The 17,903-nt window shown below is 61.9% G+C and overlaps 2 protein-coding genes across 2 annotated transcripts; one reads left to right on the top strand and one right to left on the bottom strand.

Moving 5' to 3' along the window:
* The first annotated feature begins 995 nt into the window (after positions 1-995).
* Positions 996-7,280, top strand: GRN (granulin precursor). Its single transcript, XM_004597302.3, has 13 exons — positions 996-1,098; positions 3,574-3,721; positions 3,800-3,925; positions 4,047-4,131; positions 4,421-4,533; positions 4,621-4,756; positions 4,838-4,956; positions 5,195-5,318; positions 5,548-5,645; positions 5,736-5,987; positions 6,171-6,410; positions 6,499-6,729; positions 6,820-7,280. Exons 1-13 carry the CDS (start codon positions 1,010-1,012, stop codon positions 6,955-6,957), a joined length of 1,899 nt encoding a protein of 632 aa, XP_004597359.3. The 5' UTR covers positions 996-1,009; the 3' UTR covers positions 6,958-7,280.
* A 502-nt stretch (positions 7,281-7,782) lies between these two features.
* On the bottom strand, positions 7,783-16,520 carry FAM171A2 (family with sequence similarity 171 member A2). The gene is made up of 8 exons (XM_058675801.1): positions 16,267-16,520; positions 13,102-13,329; positions 12,789-12,881; positions 10,531-10,689; positions 10,258-10,437; positions 10,054-10,170; positions 9,836-9,962; positions 7,783-9,283 (listed from the first exon to the last, which is right to left on the bottom strand). Exons 1-8 carry the CDS (start codon positions 16,382-16,384, stop codon positions 7,813-7,815), a joined length of 2,493 nt encoding a protein of 830 aa, XP_058531784.1. The 5' UTR covers positions 16,385-16,520; the 3' UTR covers positions 7,783-7,812.
* Positions 16,521-17,903: the final 1,383 nt, after the last annotated feature.

Genomic DNA, 17,903 nt, shown 5'->3' with positions numbered 1-17,903 from the left:
AACATTTACCAAAAGTGTGTGTGGAATAAGACAAGAGTTCGCTGTGAGGCCAGCATCAACAAGGCTGTTTCCCCAGGATGCTGACTCTATGCCCCAGGTGCAGATGTCAAGTTGTGACACCCAGAATGTCTCCCAGACACTGTCATAAATAGTCCTCATGGGCAACACGACCACTTTCCTGCGGCCCAGCCTCACCTCCCACCCCTGGCTGCCCACTTAGGCTGGGAGGGCGACCAGAACCCTTCTGCCAGGGCCCAGCGCCAGGCTCCCCATTCCCCAGCTCCATCTGCCATGCCCCTTTGGCAGGCAGCGGCCTGTCCCTGGAAGGCAGGACTGAGCAGCTTGCCCTGGCCGGGCCTCCCAAGTTCTGACCCTCACCCCTGCTTCTCCAGCTTCTCCCCGCCGGCCCCTCCCCCTGCCAGTGAAGGTGGCCAGCGCTTCCAGGGAAGGTTTCAATCACTCCTGCCCGGGCTTGAGCCAGCCCAGCGTATCTTCCTCACGCATCTGGCGCCCCCGCCAAAGTACAAGTAGCCTCGACTTCTCTCCCCAGCTCACAAACCCCAGCAACTCGGGGAGGATCTAGGGTCTGCTCATTTTTGTTTCCCTCATCTTACGTTGGGGCTTGGATGCTTGGCGTTTAATTCGAGGTCGCTTCAAGAACAGAATGGCGAAGGGCAACCCGCGGAGGGCCGCAACCCCGCGTCCGCGGACGCCCTTGAACCCGCCGCCGAGGGTCACTAGTCCCCGGTCTCTCGGGCTCCGCCTTCAGCCAACTCCCTCAGGCGCCTGCTGCACGGGGCCCAGGGCGAGGTTAGCAGCGGCCTCCCGGGCCCGAGGCGTCATATGATTCCCCAATCACATGATCCCGAGAAAATGGGGTGTGGGGAGAAAGAGAAGCAGGGGAGGAGGAGACGAAACCGAGTAGGAAAGAAACACAGCCTTCCAGGCTAGCCCCGCCTTTACGTCGACAAGTAACCAATAGGACTGCGGCACCTCGCCCCCCTGGCCAATGGAAACCGAGGTGGGCGGGCCGGCGTGCAGAAGGGTCGTAGTCCGCGAGCCGACCTGCGGCTGCTACCCCGAGGAGCGCGGACGCAGGTAGGAGGACGGCGGTGCAAACTTCTCTCCCTTCTTAAAGGCCCTGCCGGGGATGTAGGCTGAAGGCTCCTCAGGCGTCTCAGCCCCGGGACGGGAGAGGACCCGCTTGTAGAAACTCCTGTAGGGGTTTCCCATGCAGGGGAGGGGATGCGGGGTTGGGGGAGGTGCAAGCAATCGCTGCGGACGTCCCCGCTTCTAGAAGGGGTTTGTCTGCCTCCTCAGAATCCCGGGAAGCTGCAGCCCTCGTTCTTCTCCCAGGCCCGATTCTCGAGGCTGCCCCACCCTCTGTTGGCAGGTGTCGGCTCTTGCCCCCTGTGGTGGCGGTGATAGCTGGTCCCTGCGGCGACCTGGTGGGTAGAACACCTGTCTGCCCCTGGTCCCGGAGCCCAGAGGGATTGGGAACGGGACTGGGTACAGGTGACTGAGCCCCTAGCCCTTCCTTAACTTCCGCTTCTGGGGGCTTGGGCACCAGCCAACTTCTGCCACTCCCCACCACTTTGTCCTGCGCCTTCTGTGCTAAGGGTACTCATCTTTTTGGGGGGGGGGGATTTTCTGCCCCCTTGACACTCGGAGTTGGAGGTGCCACCTAGCGGAAGATGTTAGGGGCTTGTGGAGGCTCCTGTCTTGTAGAGCTGTTGGGCAGTGTAGGGCGAGGTGAAACGCCACCCCCGGGGCCGTCTGGCATTTCTGGGGCTTTGCCAGTGTGCACTAGGTATGTACCCTGCGCCCCCCCACCTTGGGCTAGGCAGCGAGGACGATGCAGCAGACACTTCTCAGCTGCAAGGAACCTTTCCTAGAAGCCTGCGCAGCACTGTGGTTGGAGGGGAAGAAGCAGGTGCAGGGGGTGGGGGCGCAGGGATTGGGCCTCCGAGCTCCAGGGTGGGGGCCAAGTGCAGGGGCATGGGCTAGGGGATGGCCTCTGGGGGTGTCCTAGGTATATGTGAGGGGCAGGGAAGCATTGAGGAGAGGCTTATAGAATTGGAGTGACTGGGCCCTGGGATTTCCTGCCCCCCCCCCATTATGGCCACCCAGACGGGCAGGGACATCTGAGGCCTTCACAGTGGGTGCAAATATAGGCATAGGAGCCACATACAAGTGCAAGTTCCACCTCTGTCCATCCTGGCCAGAAATACTTTGGGTCCCTGCCTTTGCCTGGACCTCAGGCCTCTGCGTGCCTGCAGCTTGAGGTCTGCTCCTGGGCAGGGCCGGCCCACCCTTAGGCCCACCTGACACAGGACATGCATGCTAGGCTTTGTGTCTCAGAGCTTCAGTGTGCTCCTGAGGCTAAAGGTCATTATCACCAATTGGGAAGATTATCACAAAGGAATATGCCAGGGAGAATGAAGTCCCTGGCTTCTGGCAGACAGGAAGGCAAGCTGACGGGCAGTCAGCTTGGGGCAGGGCAGCACCTGTGGGGTTGACCCACTCGGACTGAACAGGGTGGGTAAGCAAGAGGTGACTTCCCCCCATGGGCTCATCTTGGGGTTGGGAGGGGGAACTGATCAGGGTGGGCTGTGAGAGTGACTTCCCCCCAGGGGCTTGCCCGAGGGTACTGGAGCAGGGTGGGCAATGAGAGGTGGCTTTCCCCAGGGGCTCCCCTGGTGTGTGTGTGTGGGGACTGCTGGGGTGGGCTGTGAGAGGCAGCTTCCCCTGGGGGCTCAAGGCTCAGTTCCTCCTGCTGACTCAGGCAGTGCTGGATGCACGCACAAGGCTTGTGGCTGTTTCATTTTCAAGAGAGAAGGCGAGGTGGGGTGTCAGCTGGCGTGTTTGGGGAGCCTGCAGGTGTCCTTGGTGGTGTTGGAGGGGGTTGTGCTCAGAGCACAGGGTTCTCAAAGGCTGACCCAGGGGTGTCTGTGGCTCATCTGGGATGGGGGAGGGCGAGTCTCTGTTGTGGGTGGGATGTGGTGGACCCCTGGGGCAGACACCCTAATCTCAACAGGTTACTACTTCCTTTTACACCACTTTCTCAACCCTGTGTGGTTTCCTTGGGGGGCGGTGACCACTCCCTCCCTACAGGACCTTAGCAGGGTGCAAGTGTGGTTCTGGGATTGAACCAAGAGGTACAGGGGTGGGGGATAAAAAGGGGGAACCCTGGCTCTTCCCAGAGGAGAACTGCTTCCTGTAACCCAGGCCTGTCTTCCTCTCCAGCTCTTGAACTTCCCCAAATCGCGAGGTGGCCCATGTCCCCCCAACCCCTGTCAGACCCACAAAACTCACACTGAATCTCATGAACCACAGAGATGCACCTCGTGCTCATGTCCAGGGGTTATCATACTTGGCACATGTGTGATACATACGTGTTGGATACATGCAAGAAGTGGACTCTCCACCACCAATTTGCCTCTGTGGACAGAGTTACTAGGGAGGCTTAAGGTGTCCCAGGCCTGGACTCTGACCTGGGGCTGATCGAGTGAGTTGCAGGAGAAACATCACGGACTTCAACCAGCTGACAACTGCCCCCTTGGTGTTTCACAGGCATATCATGTGGGCCCTGGTGAGTTGGGTGGCCTTGTTGGCAGGGCTGGTAGCTGGAACCCGGTGCCCAGATGGTCAGCACTGTCCTGTGGCCTGCTGTCTGGACCCAGGAGGAAGAGCCAACTACAGCTGCTGCAGCCCCGTGCCTGTGAGTAAGAATGGGCGGCCCGGGCTTTCCTGAGGCAAGCAGGAGTTCTCTGGCTTACATGCTTCTCGCCTTTCCCAGGACACATCAGCCAGGATGCTGAGTGAGCGTCTGGGCAGACATTGCCAGATTGGTGCCCACTGTGCCTACGGCCACTCCTGTGTCCTCACTATCTCAGGCACTTCCAGTTGCTGCCCGTTCCCAGAGGTGAGGGGGACGTGAACTTAGTGGAGGGGCTTTGAGCTGCATGTCCACTTGCCCATGTGGCCTCTCCTTCCCCTGGGTCCATCCAAGGGCTGGACCAACGCGGGATCTCTGTTCCATACAGGCTGTGTCATGTGGGGATGGCCGCCACTGCTGTCCCCGGGGCTTCCACTGCAGTGCTGACGGGCAGGCTTGCTTCCAACAGTCAGGTACGGCCGGGGAGGGGCGGGTGAGGCAAGGGCAGGTGAGCAGGTGGGCTGGCAGCATGCAGAGCCCAAGGTGCCCTCACAATATGGCATCTGTGCTAGGCAGGCCTTGGGCTCTGGGCAGCAGATCATGGGGCTCCTGGCAGGGTGGGGAGAGGCAGAGCTGTGGCAGCTGCTCTCAGTAGATGCCCCCACCCCATGTCATTTTGCTGGTGATCACTGGGCCTGCACCTGCTTGTCACTGATGGGGAGGCCCCTTTACTGACGGGCCTGGTGGAATCCCCGCCCACAGAGACCACCTCCGTGGGTGCCGTCCAGTGCCCTGGGAGCCAGTTCGAATGTCCCGACTCCTCCACGTGCTGCGTCATGGTGGACGGGTCCTGGGGGTGCTGCCCCATGCCAGAGGTACAGGGCTGGGAGGTGGGGGCGGGTGCAGGTGGTGGTGGGCGGGGGGGCAGACACAAATCAGGACACCGTCCCTCCCCCCCGCAGGCTTCTTGCTGCGAGGACAGAGTGCACTGCTGTCCCCATGGTGCCATCTGCGACCTGGTCCACACCCGCTGCATCATGGCCACCGGCACCCAGCCTCTGGCCAAGAAGATACCTGCGCGGAGGACTAACAGGCCAGGTGAGAGGCAGTGGGAGCACAGCGTGGGGCCCTGCTGGAACAGGCACCCCTCCCTCACACCTCCTCCTTCTCTTTCTCCAGTGGCATTAATGGCTCTGCCCACCTCTGTCACATGCCCTGATGGGCACTCCCTATGCCCTGATAACTCCACCTGCTGTGAGCTGCCCAGTGGAAAGTACGGCTGCTGCCCAATGCCCAATGTGAGTGAGGGGCTGGGGCCTGCGTGCTGGCTTTGTGTGCCCACAGCCACCTGGCTGCACAGGCAACCTACTGGGGTCTCTACCACAGCTGGAGCTGGGCTGGCTGGTTCCAAGGGATGCAGGACTCGTGCTGCCTCCTAGTGGGGGACTGAGGGCAGTGCCAGCCCTCAGCTTGGCAGCTCGCTGTGCTCAGTTCCAGCTGGCAGCCTTGAAGTCACACCCCCCCATCTCCACCCAGGCCATCTGCTGCTCCGATCACCAGCACTGCTGTCCCCAGGACACCACTTGCGACCTGATCCGGAGTAAGTGCATTTCCAAGGAGAACACTACAGACCTCCTCACCAAGCTGCCAGCACACACAGGTACCAGAGGCCCACCCAGGCCCCAGGCCCCAGGCCCCTGCACTTGGGAGCAGAGAAGGGGGTGGGATGCTGTGGTGGCACAGAGGCCAGGCAGGTGTAATCCCCTTAGCTCCACACCGGGCTTTGCCTGAGGACCACTGTGGGATGATGTTATCTGTGCTGCTGGCAAGGGTGGGCACTGTAAGGGTCCCCAGAGTCACTGCTAACCTGCCCTGGGCCTGCTACACAGTGCAGGACGTGAAGTGTGATATGGAGGTGAGCTGCCCAGATGGCTACACCTGCTGCCGTCTAGCCTCAGGAGCCTGGGGCTGCTGTCCTTTCTCGCAGGTACCTGGGTGTGCCCGAGGGGCTGGACTGGGCTGGGGGGCACAGTCACCTCGGTGCCCGTCATTGCTGGCCCTTCCCCATTCACTACAGGCGGTGTGCTGTGAGGACCACATACACTGCTGCCCGGAGGGGTTTAAGTGTCATACAGAGAAGGGCACCTGTGAACTGGGGCTCCAGCAGGTGCCATGGATGGAGAAGGTGCCAGCTTCCTTGAGCCTGCCAGCCCCACGAGCCCTGAGCAGTGAAGTCAAAGTCACCTGTGACCCCCTCACCAGCTGCCCCACCTCCAGCACCTGCTGCCCACGTGCATCTGGGCAGTGGGGCTGCTGTCCTGTCCCAGAGGTAACATGATCTCCCAGCATGGGCATAGGGCAGGGCCAGGGAAGGGACAAGCTCTTGGCCTGGGCGAGGCGGTGACACCCAGCTCTGCGAGTGTCCCCCAACTGGACGGGCTGTGAGTGGCACAGGAGGGCTGGGGGTAGACAGGGAAGCAACCCTGGATTACCCTTTCTGCCCACTCTGCAGGCAGTTTGCTGCCAGGACCAGCACCACTGCTGCCCGCGGGGCCACACGTGCACGGCCGATGGGCGGTGTCAGTGGCAGAATGCCACTACAGCAGCCACCCTGCCAAAAACACCTGCCCGCCAGGCTCCCCCAGCCCACCGGCCCAGGGACATTGGCTGTGACCAGCACACCAGCTGCCCGGTGGGCCAGACCTGCTGCCCAAGCCTTGGTGGAGGCTGGGCCTGCTGTCAGCTGCCCCATGTGAGTGTCCACCTGCCCATCCCAGGATGGGGAAGCCATGGTGCCTGGAGGAGGGGGACAGGAATGTTAATGCCACTGTTGCGACCAGGCCGTTTGCTGTGAGGACCACCAGCACTGTTGCCCTGCTGGCTACACGTGCAACGTGAAGGCCCGCTCCTGTGAGAAGGAAGTGGACTCCATCCAACCAGCGGCCCACCTGTTGGCCGGTCCCCGTGAGGGTGCCGGGGATGTGGAGTGTGGTGCAGGACGCTACTGCCACAATAACCAGACCTGCTGCCGAGACAGCCTAGGGGGCTGGGCCTGCTGCCCCTACCGCCAGGTCAGTGCCACGTCCACGCTGGGGCTGGCTGTGTGGGCACCAGCCAGCTCCAGCTGCCTCTAACCCTCTCACTCTCCTCCACCCATCCAGGGCTCCTGCTGTGCAGACCGGCGCCACTGCTGTCCTGCCGGCTACCGCTGCTCAAGCAAGGGCACCAAGTGTTTGCGCAGGGAGTCCCCACGCTGGGACATGCACCTGAGGGACCCGACTCCCAAGCAGCTGCTGTGAAGTGGGGCCGAAGTCAGGAAAGACACAGCATTCCCCAGGGCCCTTCCAGAGGGTGCCCACCGCTCAGGCTCCCCTCCCCACCATCCAGTGCCCATCACCCTGGCACTGGAGAGAGACCTCTAGCTCAGACCTTCCCCAGCAGAAGGGGTATAGGGAGGAAAGGGGCTGGGGCAGAAGCCACCTTACAAGCTGCCATGCTCCCCACTCCCAGTTTCTGTCCACCCTGTGGTCAGGTGCTGTCCCTTATCCACAGGGGTGTGTGTGCGTGTGTGTGTGTGTAGATGTGTGTGCTTCAATAAAGTTTGTACACTTTCTTACCAGCATCCGAATGGGTCACCCTGCCTAGCTCCTTGGCAAGGGTCTTGTCAGCCCCCACCCTCCTTTCCCTCCTCCCCCACCTGGCAGAGAGAGACACGAGCTAACCTCACCAGTTTTGTATTTGCGGTCCCCTGTGGCGGCCCCATCAACATTAACCCCAAGTCCCCAGAGCTCACCCACACAGCAGCCCTGGGGGCAGCCAAGCCCAGAGGTGGGCTGGTCTTGAGCGAGCAGCACCCTCCCCTCCCAGGGGTCCACAGAGGACGCCCCCTCCCTTCCTAGCCCTCACAAGAGCAGCTGAGGCCCAGGCCGCCCCACCTGCTGTTCCCCACAGAGCCTGCTATGTACAGCCCCCAGTGGAGAGGCACTGCACCCCCACCCAGCCCTCCGCCCACACCTCCAGTGCAGGTGTCAGCCCTCCCACCTCCCTGGGGCTCCTGGAAGCCGCCCCGGGCCCCATCCCGAGACACATACCACAGAACAGCTCCACCGGCTGGGGAGGCAGCTACCCCGGTGGCGGTGGGGGTGGGCCCGGCGCTACTTGACGTTGAACACCATGAGCGGCCGCTCCTCGCGCCGCTGCCACGGGCTCTTCTTGTCGCCCGCTTCGTCACCCGCCTCGGCCCCCAGCTCGTCCTCCGGGCTGGTGAGCGAGTCACGCCGCAGTTCGCTGGCGCTGCTGCGGGAACTGTCCCCACGGCTGCGGCCCCGGCCCCGCGGCACGGTGGCCGCGCGACCCTCGGGCGCCGCCACCTCGTCCAGCAGCGGCGTCAGGGAGTTGTCCTCCGGGGAGCAGAGGCCCGTGCGGCTCTCGCTGCTGCTCGGCTCCGTGTCCTCACTGAGCGCCAGGCGCGGAGGCGCGGGCGGCAGGGACGGCGGTGGCGCGGCAGCGGCCTGCCCACGCTCCCGCTCCTCCCGCGGGGCTCGCCGGCGCGCGGGCCGGGCTTCGTGCACATCGACGCCCGAGTCCAGGCTGGCGTCGGTGCTGCGGCCGCCGCCACCGCCCGCCTGCAGGTCGATGTAGGAGTGGCGCACTTGTGAATTGGAGCGCCCGTCCAGGGACACGAACCAGGCGCGCGGATGCGGCTTCACGCCCAATTCCAGCAGCTTCTTCTCGGTCAGCGCTTGCAGCTCGCCGTTGAGCTGCGCCATGGTGGACTCGTTGAACAGCACCGGGATGGTGACAGAGCCACTGACGGGCGCTGAGCGCCCGCCCCCCCAGCCCTCGCCGCCGCCCGCCCCGCTGCCCTCGGCCCCCGCGCCCACGTGGCCTTGCAGTGGAGGGCGCTGCGGGTCGGGCTGAGGAAAGGGGCGCGCGGGGCCCGGAACCGTGCCCTCGGGTGGCGCGGCCTCGTCGCCCACCCCCGCGGCGCCCGCTTCGGCGCCGAGGCGCACATAGTGCGCGGGGATCACCAGCGTGGGCATAACGTTGCGGTAGACGTTGTCCTTGAGGTGGTCGATGGAACCGCAGAAAATGAGCTGCCCAGCCTGGCTGAGCGACGGCGGCCGCGCCAGCTGGTCTACCGACTGGGACAGCAGGAAGTCGGGCGTCTTGCTCTCCGCCGCTCCCTTGTGGCTCAGGTAGTGATCAAAGGGAGGTGGCGGTGGCGAGGGCGGCTCGTGCAGGAAGGCGGCGGCTCCCGCCGGCCCGCGCCGGTACTCCTCCAGCCCTGGAGGCTCCAGCCCCTCGACTGAGCGGGCGCCCTTAAGGCCTGCGCCCTCGGCCCCACGTGCCCCCGCGGGCTCGGCGGCTGGGCGGCTGGCCGAGCGCGGCTTGGCGCGGAAGAAGTCGTCCCGAGAAGCGGTCAGGTCCCGGGAGCTGGAGAAGGCCGAGTGGAGGGGCCCCGGGGGCGGAGCCTCGGGATCCCCCGAAGAGGCGGGCTCTAGGGGTCCCCCACAGATGAGATGTAGCTGGGACATCGAGGTGGCCTGGTCTCGTTTGTTAGCGTCGGAGGGCCCGGACAGCTGCAGCTTGCGGTGCTGCTGCCTGGGCTTCAGGCAGCGCCTCCTGGGGAGCAGGGAACAGAAGGGGTCACCCCCAGAAGAATGAGGGCTGGAGTGGCTCATCCCGCAGCTGCAGGGAGAGGTCAGACAGCAGGAGAAGAGGCAGGGAAGGGCAGGAGCCTGGGCTGGGGAGTTGGGAGGGGTGAGGAGAGAGCAGCTAGGGGAGCCTCTCCTGCTAAGAGTTTGGGCGTTGTGGGACCCTCCACCCACAGCTTCCCTGTGGTATACTCCGCCGTTCTTTGCACTTGGATGGAAACCTGGAAGGGGCCCCCAAGTGCCCAGAGGTGTGAATGGCTTGGGGGCACCTGGAGTGGGAGCTGACTTGGTGATCTTGGTTGGGAGGATTGGGACCTAGCTAGCAGGTGCTGCTTCCTGCACCCCGCCCCCTCAATCTCAGACCATGTACATCAATGCCCTAAAGACTAGCCTGGTGTCTTGGGTACATTTGGGTCCGGGGACAACCTGGGAGTGGACTGTGATGTTTAAGAGGACATATGTCTGTCAGAGGCGGGGGGGGCGGGCTCAGGGGGCAGGCCGGTGGGCAGGGCACACTCACCGGCAGTAGTAGATGAGAAGACATAGCAGAATAAGCACCAGCAGGGCCAGGGCCGCCAGGATGGTGAGCAGGAAGATGGTGTGGTAGGTGCCAATGTCCTGGATGCCTGACGTAATGGTGACCAGGCCTGTGCCAGGCAAAGGCTTAGTGTTCACTTGCAGGTATCCCTCCCGCCTGCCCTTGCCCCACTGGCCCCTAGCCCAGTCCACTACTCTCACCCGCCGTAGGGGAGGCCATGGCAGCCACCCAGTACCCCAGCTGGGGGGAGACAAAAGTCCAGTAGAGCTGCCGGCCTTCCTTCCGGATCACCCCAGTGCCGTTGCGCACCCACAGACCTGTGAGAAGGAGGGATTTCATCCAACTAAGTGCCACTTCCTTTTCCCCACCTCAAGCACTGCAACCACTCCCAACCCGATACTTACCACTCTTGGGATCGAACCTCCAGGCTGGAATGCTGGTGCCCACGGTGAGGGTACGTGTCTCTGAGGGCACAGGCAGAGACAGGTGAATGGGGCCTGACAGTGGCACCTCCGTCCCATTGCCTGTCAGCAGGTGCACACTCACAGCAGCCAAGGGCATCAGCTCCAGCCAGGAGCCATTGCCTGATAGGAGAGGACACATGAGCTGAGGGCTAAATCCTAGGGAGGGGACCCACACTGTGCCCAGAGTCCCCCTACCCCACCCCATCACCGTACCTGAACCGGAGGCCTCTGTGCCCAGGAAGGCAGGGAAAGCGCGCATTTCCTGCGGGGTGATGGCAGGTGTCAGTGAGGCCCAGAGCTGGCTGTAGGTGGAGCTGACAGGCAGACGGGCAGCCCGGCGCTGGAACTGCACCCAGGGCTGGGAGCGGGCACCTGGGTAGAGAGAGGGGGACTGCAGTGGCCTGGCTGAGGGTGAGGGTTGCTGGGGAACACAGCAGAAGGCAAGTGTGTGAAGAAGCAGAGCACCGGGTCAGGAAGGAGGGGCGGTGACTTGGCCAGAGAACTGGGCAGTACACAGGATGCTGACTCGAACAGTCTTGACAGTGTGACGCTCGGAACACGGTTTCCTTACAAGCCATTCCAACAAGAAGGCACAGGGCCTGCAGTCATCAGCGAGGGTTGCTGGGTGAGGCTCTGGGGGTGCAGAGGTCAGTAAGACCTGAGCCCCTTCCTTCAAAGTCACAGTCTAGTACGCTGTTGTCCTTTATAGTCCGCATTCCAACTCTCCATGGTGACAGAAATGTCCCTTGCCTGCACTGTCCGCTAGGCTAACCGGCTGGTTGTCATGGGAGAGGCAGTGAGTGTGATTGGGGAACTGGATGTGTATTTAATAACTAAGAACTTGATGGATTTTGAATAATTCAAAGTTCTGTGTGTGTGTATGTGTGTAGGAGGGGACAGACATATAAACAGAATTCCAGTACAGTATGGTCATAGCTGACATTTAAGAAGCTTTAAATACGCTGGGCATTATCAGGGTATTAAGCTCTATCGTTGGCAGGCCAGCCCTGAAGCAGATGTCTAGACATCAACCCCATTTTACAGATGCACAATGGGATGCAGGAACAATTTAGTACATTTGCCAAGGTCACCATTCTTAAGCCAGGGTTGGCATCCAGGCCTTCTGGCTCTAGACCCCTGCTCTCACACTGCATCCCCCATTCTGACCATAACATCTGGCCAGAAGTGCACCGTGGTGTCACACGGGCTGCGCACAATGCAGCCAGCACAGATACTGGAAGGGGACTCCAGAAGGACTGGCAGGGGAGAACCTGAGGCTTGAGGCCGTAATGCCTTTGCCCTTGGGAAGGGCTTGCAGCTCTGCCTGGGGCCTGGGCTTTCCATGGCAAGCAGGGGAGATCCATTGGAGGGGGGCCGGGGCTCTAAGCTAGGGGCCAACAGAGACTACCTGGTCTTTTAGAGACCGCCAGGGACTTTCAGGAGCCTTTCTTCACAGTGGGTTGCATTCCCACTTGGGACATCACCATCCTACATCAGTACAGGGTCAACTCTCGGATACTCTGTTAAGGCACCAGGTAAAGTGAAGGATGGTGGCTCAAGAGGGAAACCTGGATGGAGCTCCTGGCTCCTGTGGCCTGGCTCATCCCTGACAGCTGTGGCTGTTTACACAGTGAGCCAGTGGATGGAAGAATCTTTCTCCCTTGGTTCAGGATCAGAGTGAGGGAGACCACAAGGGCTCCGTCTGAGAATGTAAACTGAAGGGTCTCCCTCACCTCACTTCGACCTGTGACCCTTGAGAATTAGCACATGGTGTTTATCTGCCCTTCTCTCCAATAAAGGTGGCATTGCTCCCCGTTAGCTGCTAGGGCTCTGGGATCCTACTGCTGTCTTCTCAAGTCCTCTGCCCAGGCGGGCTGTGCTCGCACACTGCAGATGCCCACGCCCTGGCAGCAGCAACCCTCTACTCTCTGCCTGTGGCAGCATCTGCAGTGAGCTGTTTGTCTTCCTGCTTGTCCATGGATGCCACCAGGCAGGCTGTTGGTCTGCTTCTCCCCTACTGCCCAGCATCTGTCACACTGCCTGGCGCAGCGCAGGTGCTGAAGAGTGTGAGCAGTGGGACTGGGAGTTTGTGGGTGGACAAGAGCCACTGTGGGCTGCTCTGGGCCTCGCAGTTGACAGGTGGAAAGATCTGCTCATGGCCTTCCAACAAACAGCCAGGCACCTAGTGGGTGCACGCACAGACTCGCAGATCCACAGAGGAGAACAGGTGGCAGGAGTTCAGAACACACAGCACGGAAAGCCCCAAGGATGATACACCTTAACCTGAACACCTGCTAGGGAATCCTCACTTTGACATGATGACGTAGCTCCTATCCTTCCACATCTTACGGATGTGCACAGAGAGGTCAAGTGATTTGGCCAAGGGCACCCAACTGAAGAGCAAAGGTCTCCAGAACCAGGGAGGGGCGAGGGCCTGGCATGGGGTGGTGGGGTGAGGCGGGGTGTCTTACCAGGTGAGCCCAGGAGGATGTGCACGAGGTCCTCATAGAGGATGAGGGTGGCCGGCCGCTCCGGGAGCAGGTAGAGGCTGACGGCGGCATATACTGCAGAAGGGGTGGCTGCTCAGCCCCACAGAAGCAGAAGCACTACCCACGCCTACCCTGCCCCCTGCCTCAGAATCCCAGTGTCTTCCCCTCCCTCTGCATACCCCAGCCCAGGCAGCAGCTGCTGGAAGGCCTGCCCCCTCCACCCCCAAGACCTATTTTGGGAAGGGGCTGGTGGAAGGTCAGCTGCTATCCCCTCTCCCCCCGTCCCTGCACTCACAAGGCAACTTGTCCACACGCCAGGGCACAGAGTTGGTAAGGAAGCCGGGACGGGCAGCGGTGACCAGCACCCAGGTCCCCAAGCGGTAACTGAGCGGCAGTGTGGCCACGCCCTCAGAGTCCGTGGTACCAGCAGCTAGCAGGGTCCGGTTCCCAAACACGTCCACTGAGGCCCGGGCCAGGGGTACCAGCTCTCCGCTCACATACACCTGCACTTTGATCAGGATCTCTATGGGCAAGACAGGAGGGGAAGGGGTAAGAAGGGAAAGAGGGAGGGGGCAATGGGTGGGGAACCCGAGGTCGGAAGACACGCTGTTGGCTGGGAAAGGTTTTGGGGCTAAGACTAGAGTTATGCAGGGCAGCCTGTGGGATGTGGTACCAGCACTGTACATCCAGTCTGACCCATGTGCATGCTCCCACTTGAACGCTTGTGAATGCAGACCACTTCTATGATGGATGAAGTTGCAATTACAACTGGTAACATTTCTTCTACTCTTAGTGGTGCATGAAACAATGGTGTGTCTAACAGTGATTGGTGCCCTACATGTTCAGCCAGCCCACTTGACAGACAAGGAAACGGAGGTGCAAAGGCATTTTGATGCCTGCAGACCGGAGGGCTGAGATCCAAACCTTGTAATTTGCTGCTAGAACATCAGTTCTTCACCAGGTGACCAGGACAGGACAGGGGTGGAGGGCTGGGGAGGAGGCCTGCAGGTGCAGTGGAGAGATTTGGGAGGATGGAGGCAGGGCTCGAACTTGAGCTCTCAGAGGGACGTGCAGAGAAGGACGCTGGAATGTGGCCTCTGTCATCATCCAAGCTCTTCCCAGGAGCACTGGCACAAGCCTGTACCCCTGCAAGCTGAGACTGCCCCAGCCCCTATCCCGTGACCCTCCCCTCCCCTTGCCTGCCAGCCCCCTCCCAGCTGGTCAGCTCTGGTCACCATGGCAACGCCCTCATTCCTCCCAGGAGGCCTAGGAGCTGGGGCCCTGACAAGGGGAAGGAGATGGGGGGCGGGGGCAACCCAGGCCCAAGGCAAACCAGGATGGGAAGCCCCAAGTCTGTCTTTGGCCAGGGCTACCTCTGGCCACAAGCCCTGAGGATAGTCCAGCCAGCCTGGGTTGTGGTGTTCTGGTATGGAATGGAGTGGTGAGGGGAGGGACAAACCTTCAGCTGTTCCCAGGCTTCCCCAGTAGCCTCTGACCCATGGCGCTGTTGACCCCTGCCCACGTACTCTACTGCCTGGCCGCCAGTTGTGGGTGTCACGCCTGGCAGAGTACTGAGGCCCCGGGTGTGCAGCCCAGGAGGCAAGCAGGGGGAGAAGGTTGACAAGGTGTTGGATGCCAGCCAAGTAGTAGGGCACTAACAGTGGGGCAGAGGGACCACAGGGACCTTAGGGTGGCCTTTCTGGGAGTGGAGGCGGATGTTCAGCTGTGACAGGTGCCTCAGCTCGGGTTTCCCATGTCAAGGCCAGTGCCATGCCTGTCCCTGGCATCTCCTCCAGCTGTTGGCCAGGGCGCACCCTGCAGGTGGGCGCACACCCTGGACCAGCTCTGACATGGGTTCTCCACAGCCCTGCCCCTCCCCCACCCAGCAGGAATTCTGAGAAGCGGCATGGGCCTGGCCGCACCCCAGCTCCACTCAGGGCTAGAGCAGCTGGATAGAGCAGCTGGCATGGGGGCCCCCGGGAAGGGTCTGAATGTGCTCCTCTGAGGAAATGCCTTAGGTTCAAGCCCCAGAACAGGGGCTGGGTGAGCCCAGCAGGTGAATCCCAGAGCAGTCTCAGGCCCCTGCCCCAGGCGACATGGGTGCCCACAGGCAGCATGGGTGCCTAGTGAACTCCCTTCCTCATTGCCCAAAGCCTGGGCTCTCAGCCAGCTGCCTGAGGAAGCCCCTTGGCGCTGTGCCAGCCAATTCCCTGGGCGCCCCCTCCTTCCTGGGGTGCAGGGCCTCTTCCTCCAGAGAGGGAAGGAGACTGAGACAGAGGGACCCGTCCTTTGTCAATCAGCTGAACCCTGCCCCATTCCAGGGGGCAACCCTTCCTTCATCCAGACCCCACCTCCCCAGCCAGACCCGACCCCCCAGCCTTTCCTGCCAGCTCTTTGGAAGTGGTTGTGATGTTTCCTGTCACAGGCAGGAGAGGGGACAGCGGCGTGGGCTGAGAGGTTGGTGCAGGGTTGTGGTGTGCAGAGGAGCCGTGGGTGCCGGGCTTGGGGGGCAGTGCTGTCAGGGGCTCCCTCAGTCACCCTCTCTGGCTGCAGCAGCCAGCCCCACCCCCATCTCACACACCCACCTGGACCCAAGGAGGTACTGGGAGGTGAGAGAGGCTGGGATGATCTGGAGGCCCGGCAGGGGACAGGAGTGGCTGGCTGTGGACCCAGGCACCAGCCCTGAGAGCTGGCACTGCCCTCAGCCTGCCAGCAGTTCCGCATGGCTCTGCGACCACAGCCCTGCCCCAGCACCCTGAGCTGAGAAACACAATGAACCCCTTTTCCCGGAGTCTTCCCGGCTGTACCCCCTCCTCCATCACCAGTCAGTTAGCCTTGATTTGCGTGCACCCCAATTCTCCACCTGGGGGGCGGGCTGGGAACTGTCGGGCTCCAGGGCTAAGAACCCCGTTAGAGCGAGCAGTCAATCCCGCCCACTGCCTCACCCACTCCCCTTCTCCCCTCCCCCCTGCACATCCAGCTCGAGGCGCCCAGCCCCCGATCGGGCCCAGGGTGGCAGCCGATGCTTGCGCCCCCACCCAGCCGGGGGTCCAGAGTGAGGGCCCCGTGGGGCGCTGCGAACCCGGCGCCCGCCCCAGCAGGCACCTGGGCGGGTGTCTTCGGTAGACAATGGCTCAGACTGCAGCGCCTCGCGGACCAGGAGGGAGAAAAACAAGTCGCGAGGGGGCGGCGGCGCGGAGCCTGGAGACCCCCGCCCTCCCCATTGTGTCTCCCTGAGACCCCCGCCCTTGGCTGTTTCCCTCTCTCCCCTCCCCACCTCCGCGTCTTCCCCCGCCCCCCGCACCGGCAGCAGCGACCCCAGGTCGCCTGGCTCCCCTCACCCACATCCAGGCAACCCTCGATTCATCAGCTCCGCGAAAAGAGGCTGGCGGGTGGGGGGGTCCGATCGAGGGCGGGGGACGCAGGCCCGCGATCGCGGCCCCTCCGGACCGACACTCACCCTGCGGGCTGGGGGGCTCCGGCGGTGACTTGCCGGGCGCCCGGGAGGCGCCGCCGAGCAGCAGCCCCAGCAGCGGCAGCAGCCGCGCGAGGACGCTGGGGCCACTCGGCGGCGGCATCGCGGGGCTCGGGCGGGCTCTAGCGGTCCATAGCTCCCGCACGGCCCCGCTCGGCCGGCCCCGCGCGCAGCCCCAGCTCTGCGCGGTGCGGCTCGGGCTCCCGCTCCGGCTGCGGCGCCTGCTCCGCGCGATTGTCTCCGCCCGGAGCCGGCCGCCAGCGCCCCCTGCAGGCGACGCCCCCACACCGCGGACCCGCGGCGCCGCCCCCTCCTCCGGCCCCCTGGGCTCTGCCCGCCCTCTGCCCACCCTGTAGCCGCCCATCCCCCGTTCCCAGACTCCTTGTTGCCAAACGGTGTGGCTGTCGCGGGGGTCCCTGGGGCTCGAAACGAACCCTGAAATTTGGTGCAGAAATTGGGAGGGGGCAAGGAAAGACTTGCTTACAACATAACTTGGGAAGTGTCAAAAGTTCCAGACACCCTGCTCGCCTGTTGCGGTGGGCGCAGTCCTCATGCAGCCGGAAGGGAGCGGGCAGCTCCTTGGCCGTCAGTGGGATCTAGGCTCGGCTCTAGCTTCTGCCTCTCCCAACCCGGGAAGAGTTACTTAGCCTCTGGTGCTCAACTTACCTCTAAAGGGGTGTGGGGTGGCAGTCGGAGTATGATCAGGGTAAAGAGGTGTGATGACTCACAGGTGCAGGGGCACAAACCACGGCCACACATGTTGGGGGCCACTGGTCTGGCTTCAGAATTTACACACTGGGTCTTTTCTCGCGCGCCCTCCCTTACATTGGAAGACCACCATTGGCTGCTGCTGACCCCAGCCCAGCTGTCTCCCTTTCAGTCTGATAATCTCATCATTCAGTTTCTGGGTGACCAAATTCTCTTCTAAACTGGTGGTGTGTTCCTTTTTGGGTTCCCTTGGTTTGCCCTCCTCCACATCCTTTTCTCATAGCCACAATGGCTGGAGCTGAGCTGATCCAAAACCAGGAACCAGAAGCGTCTTCTAGGTCTCCCACATAAGTGCAATGTCTCAAGGCATTGGGCCATCCTCCCCTGCTTTCCCAGGCCACAAGCAAGGAATTGGCTGGGAAGTGGAGCAGCCGGGGCTTGAACTGGCACCCACATGGAATGCTGTCGTTGCAGGTAGAGGATTAGCTTGCTACATCACTGCACCAGGCCCCATCAGCTCTCTTTGTCACTATGCCCAGGAGGGGACTGCCTACCTGGAGTAAACACAGCCCCAGAGGGCAGCACATACTGACAAAGAGAGGTTGGACGCCCTGGTTGGGTCTTCTGATTTAAGGTGACCTCATGTGTGATCTTGTGGACAAAATCAAGATTATTTCTTCCTTACCTTGATTTCCTCTCTTCTTCCCTCTCTTTCTGTCCTTGCTTCCATATTTTTTTCCTTCCTTCTACCTTTCTCTTGCTTTTTTTTAAACAGAAAATTTTCCTTTAACCAGACTTCTTAGCCCTGCCCCTTACATCATCACCAAGTTTTTGTAAGTTCAGCACAGGATTTAGCACTCGTGCCTGGTGAGTTTTGCCTTCTTGGTTTCAACCCAACTTTTACAATCTGTTGT

The sequence above is a fragment of the Ochotona princeps genome, chromosome 17 (assembly GCF_030435755.1).
Source record: "Ochotona princeps isolate mOchPri1 chromosome 17, mOchPri1.hap1, whole genome shotgun sequence".
Classification (NCBI taxonomy): domain Eukaryota; kingdom Metazoa; phylum Chordata; class Mammalia; order Lagomorpha; family Ochotonidae; genus Ochotona; species Ochotona princeps.
Note: the sequence above shows the minus strand (reverse complement) of the source record. Positions and strands in the feature narration are given on the sequence as shown.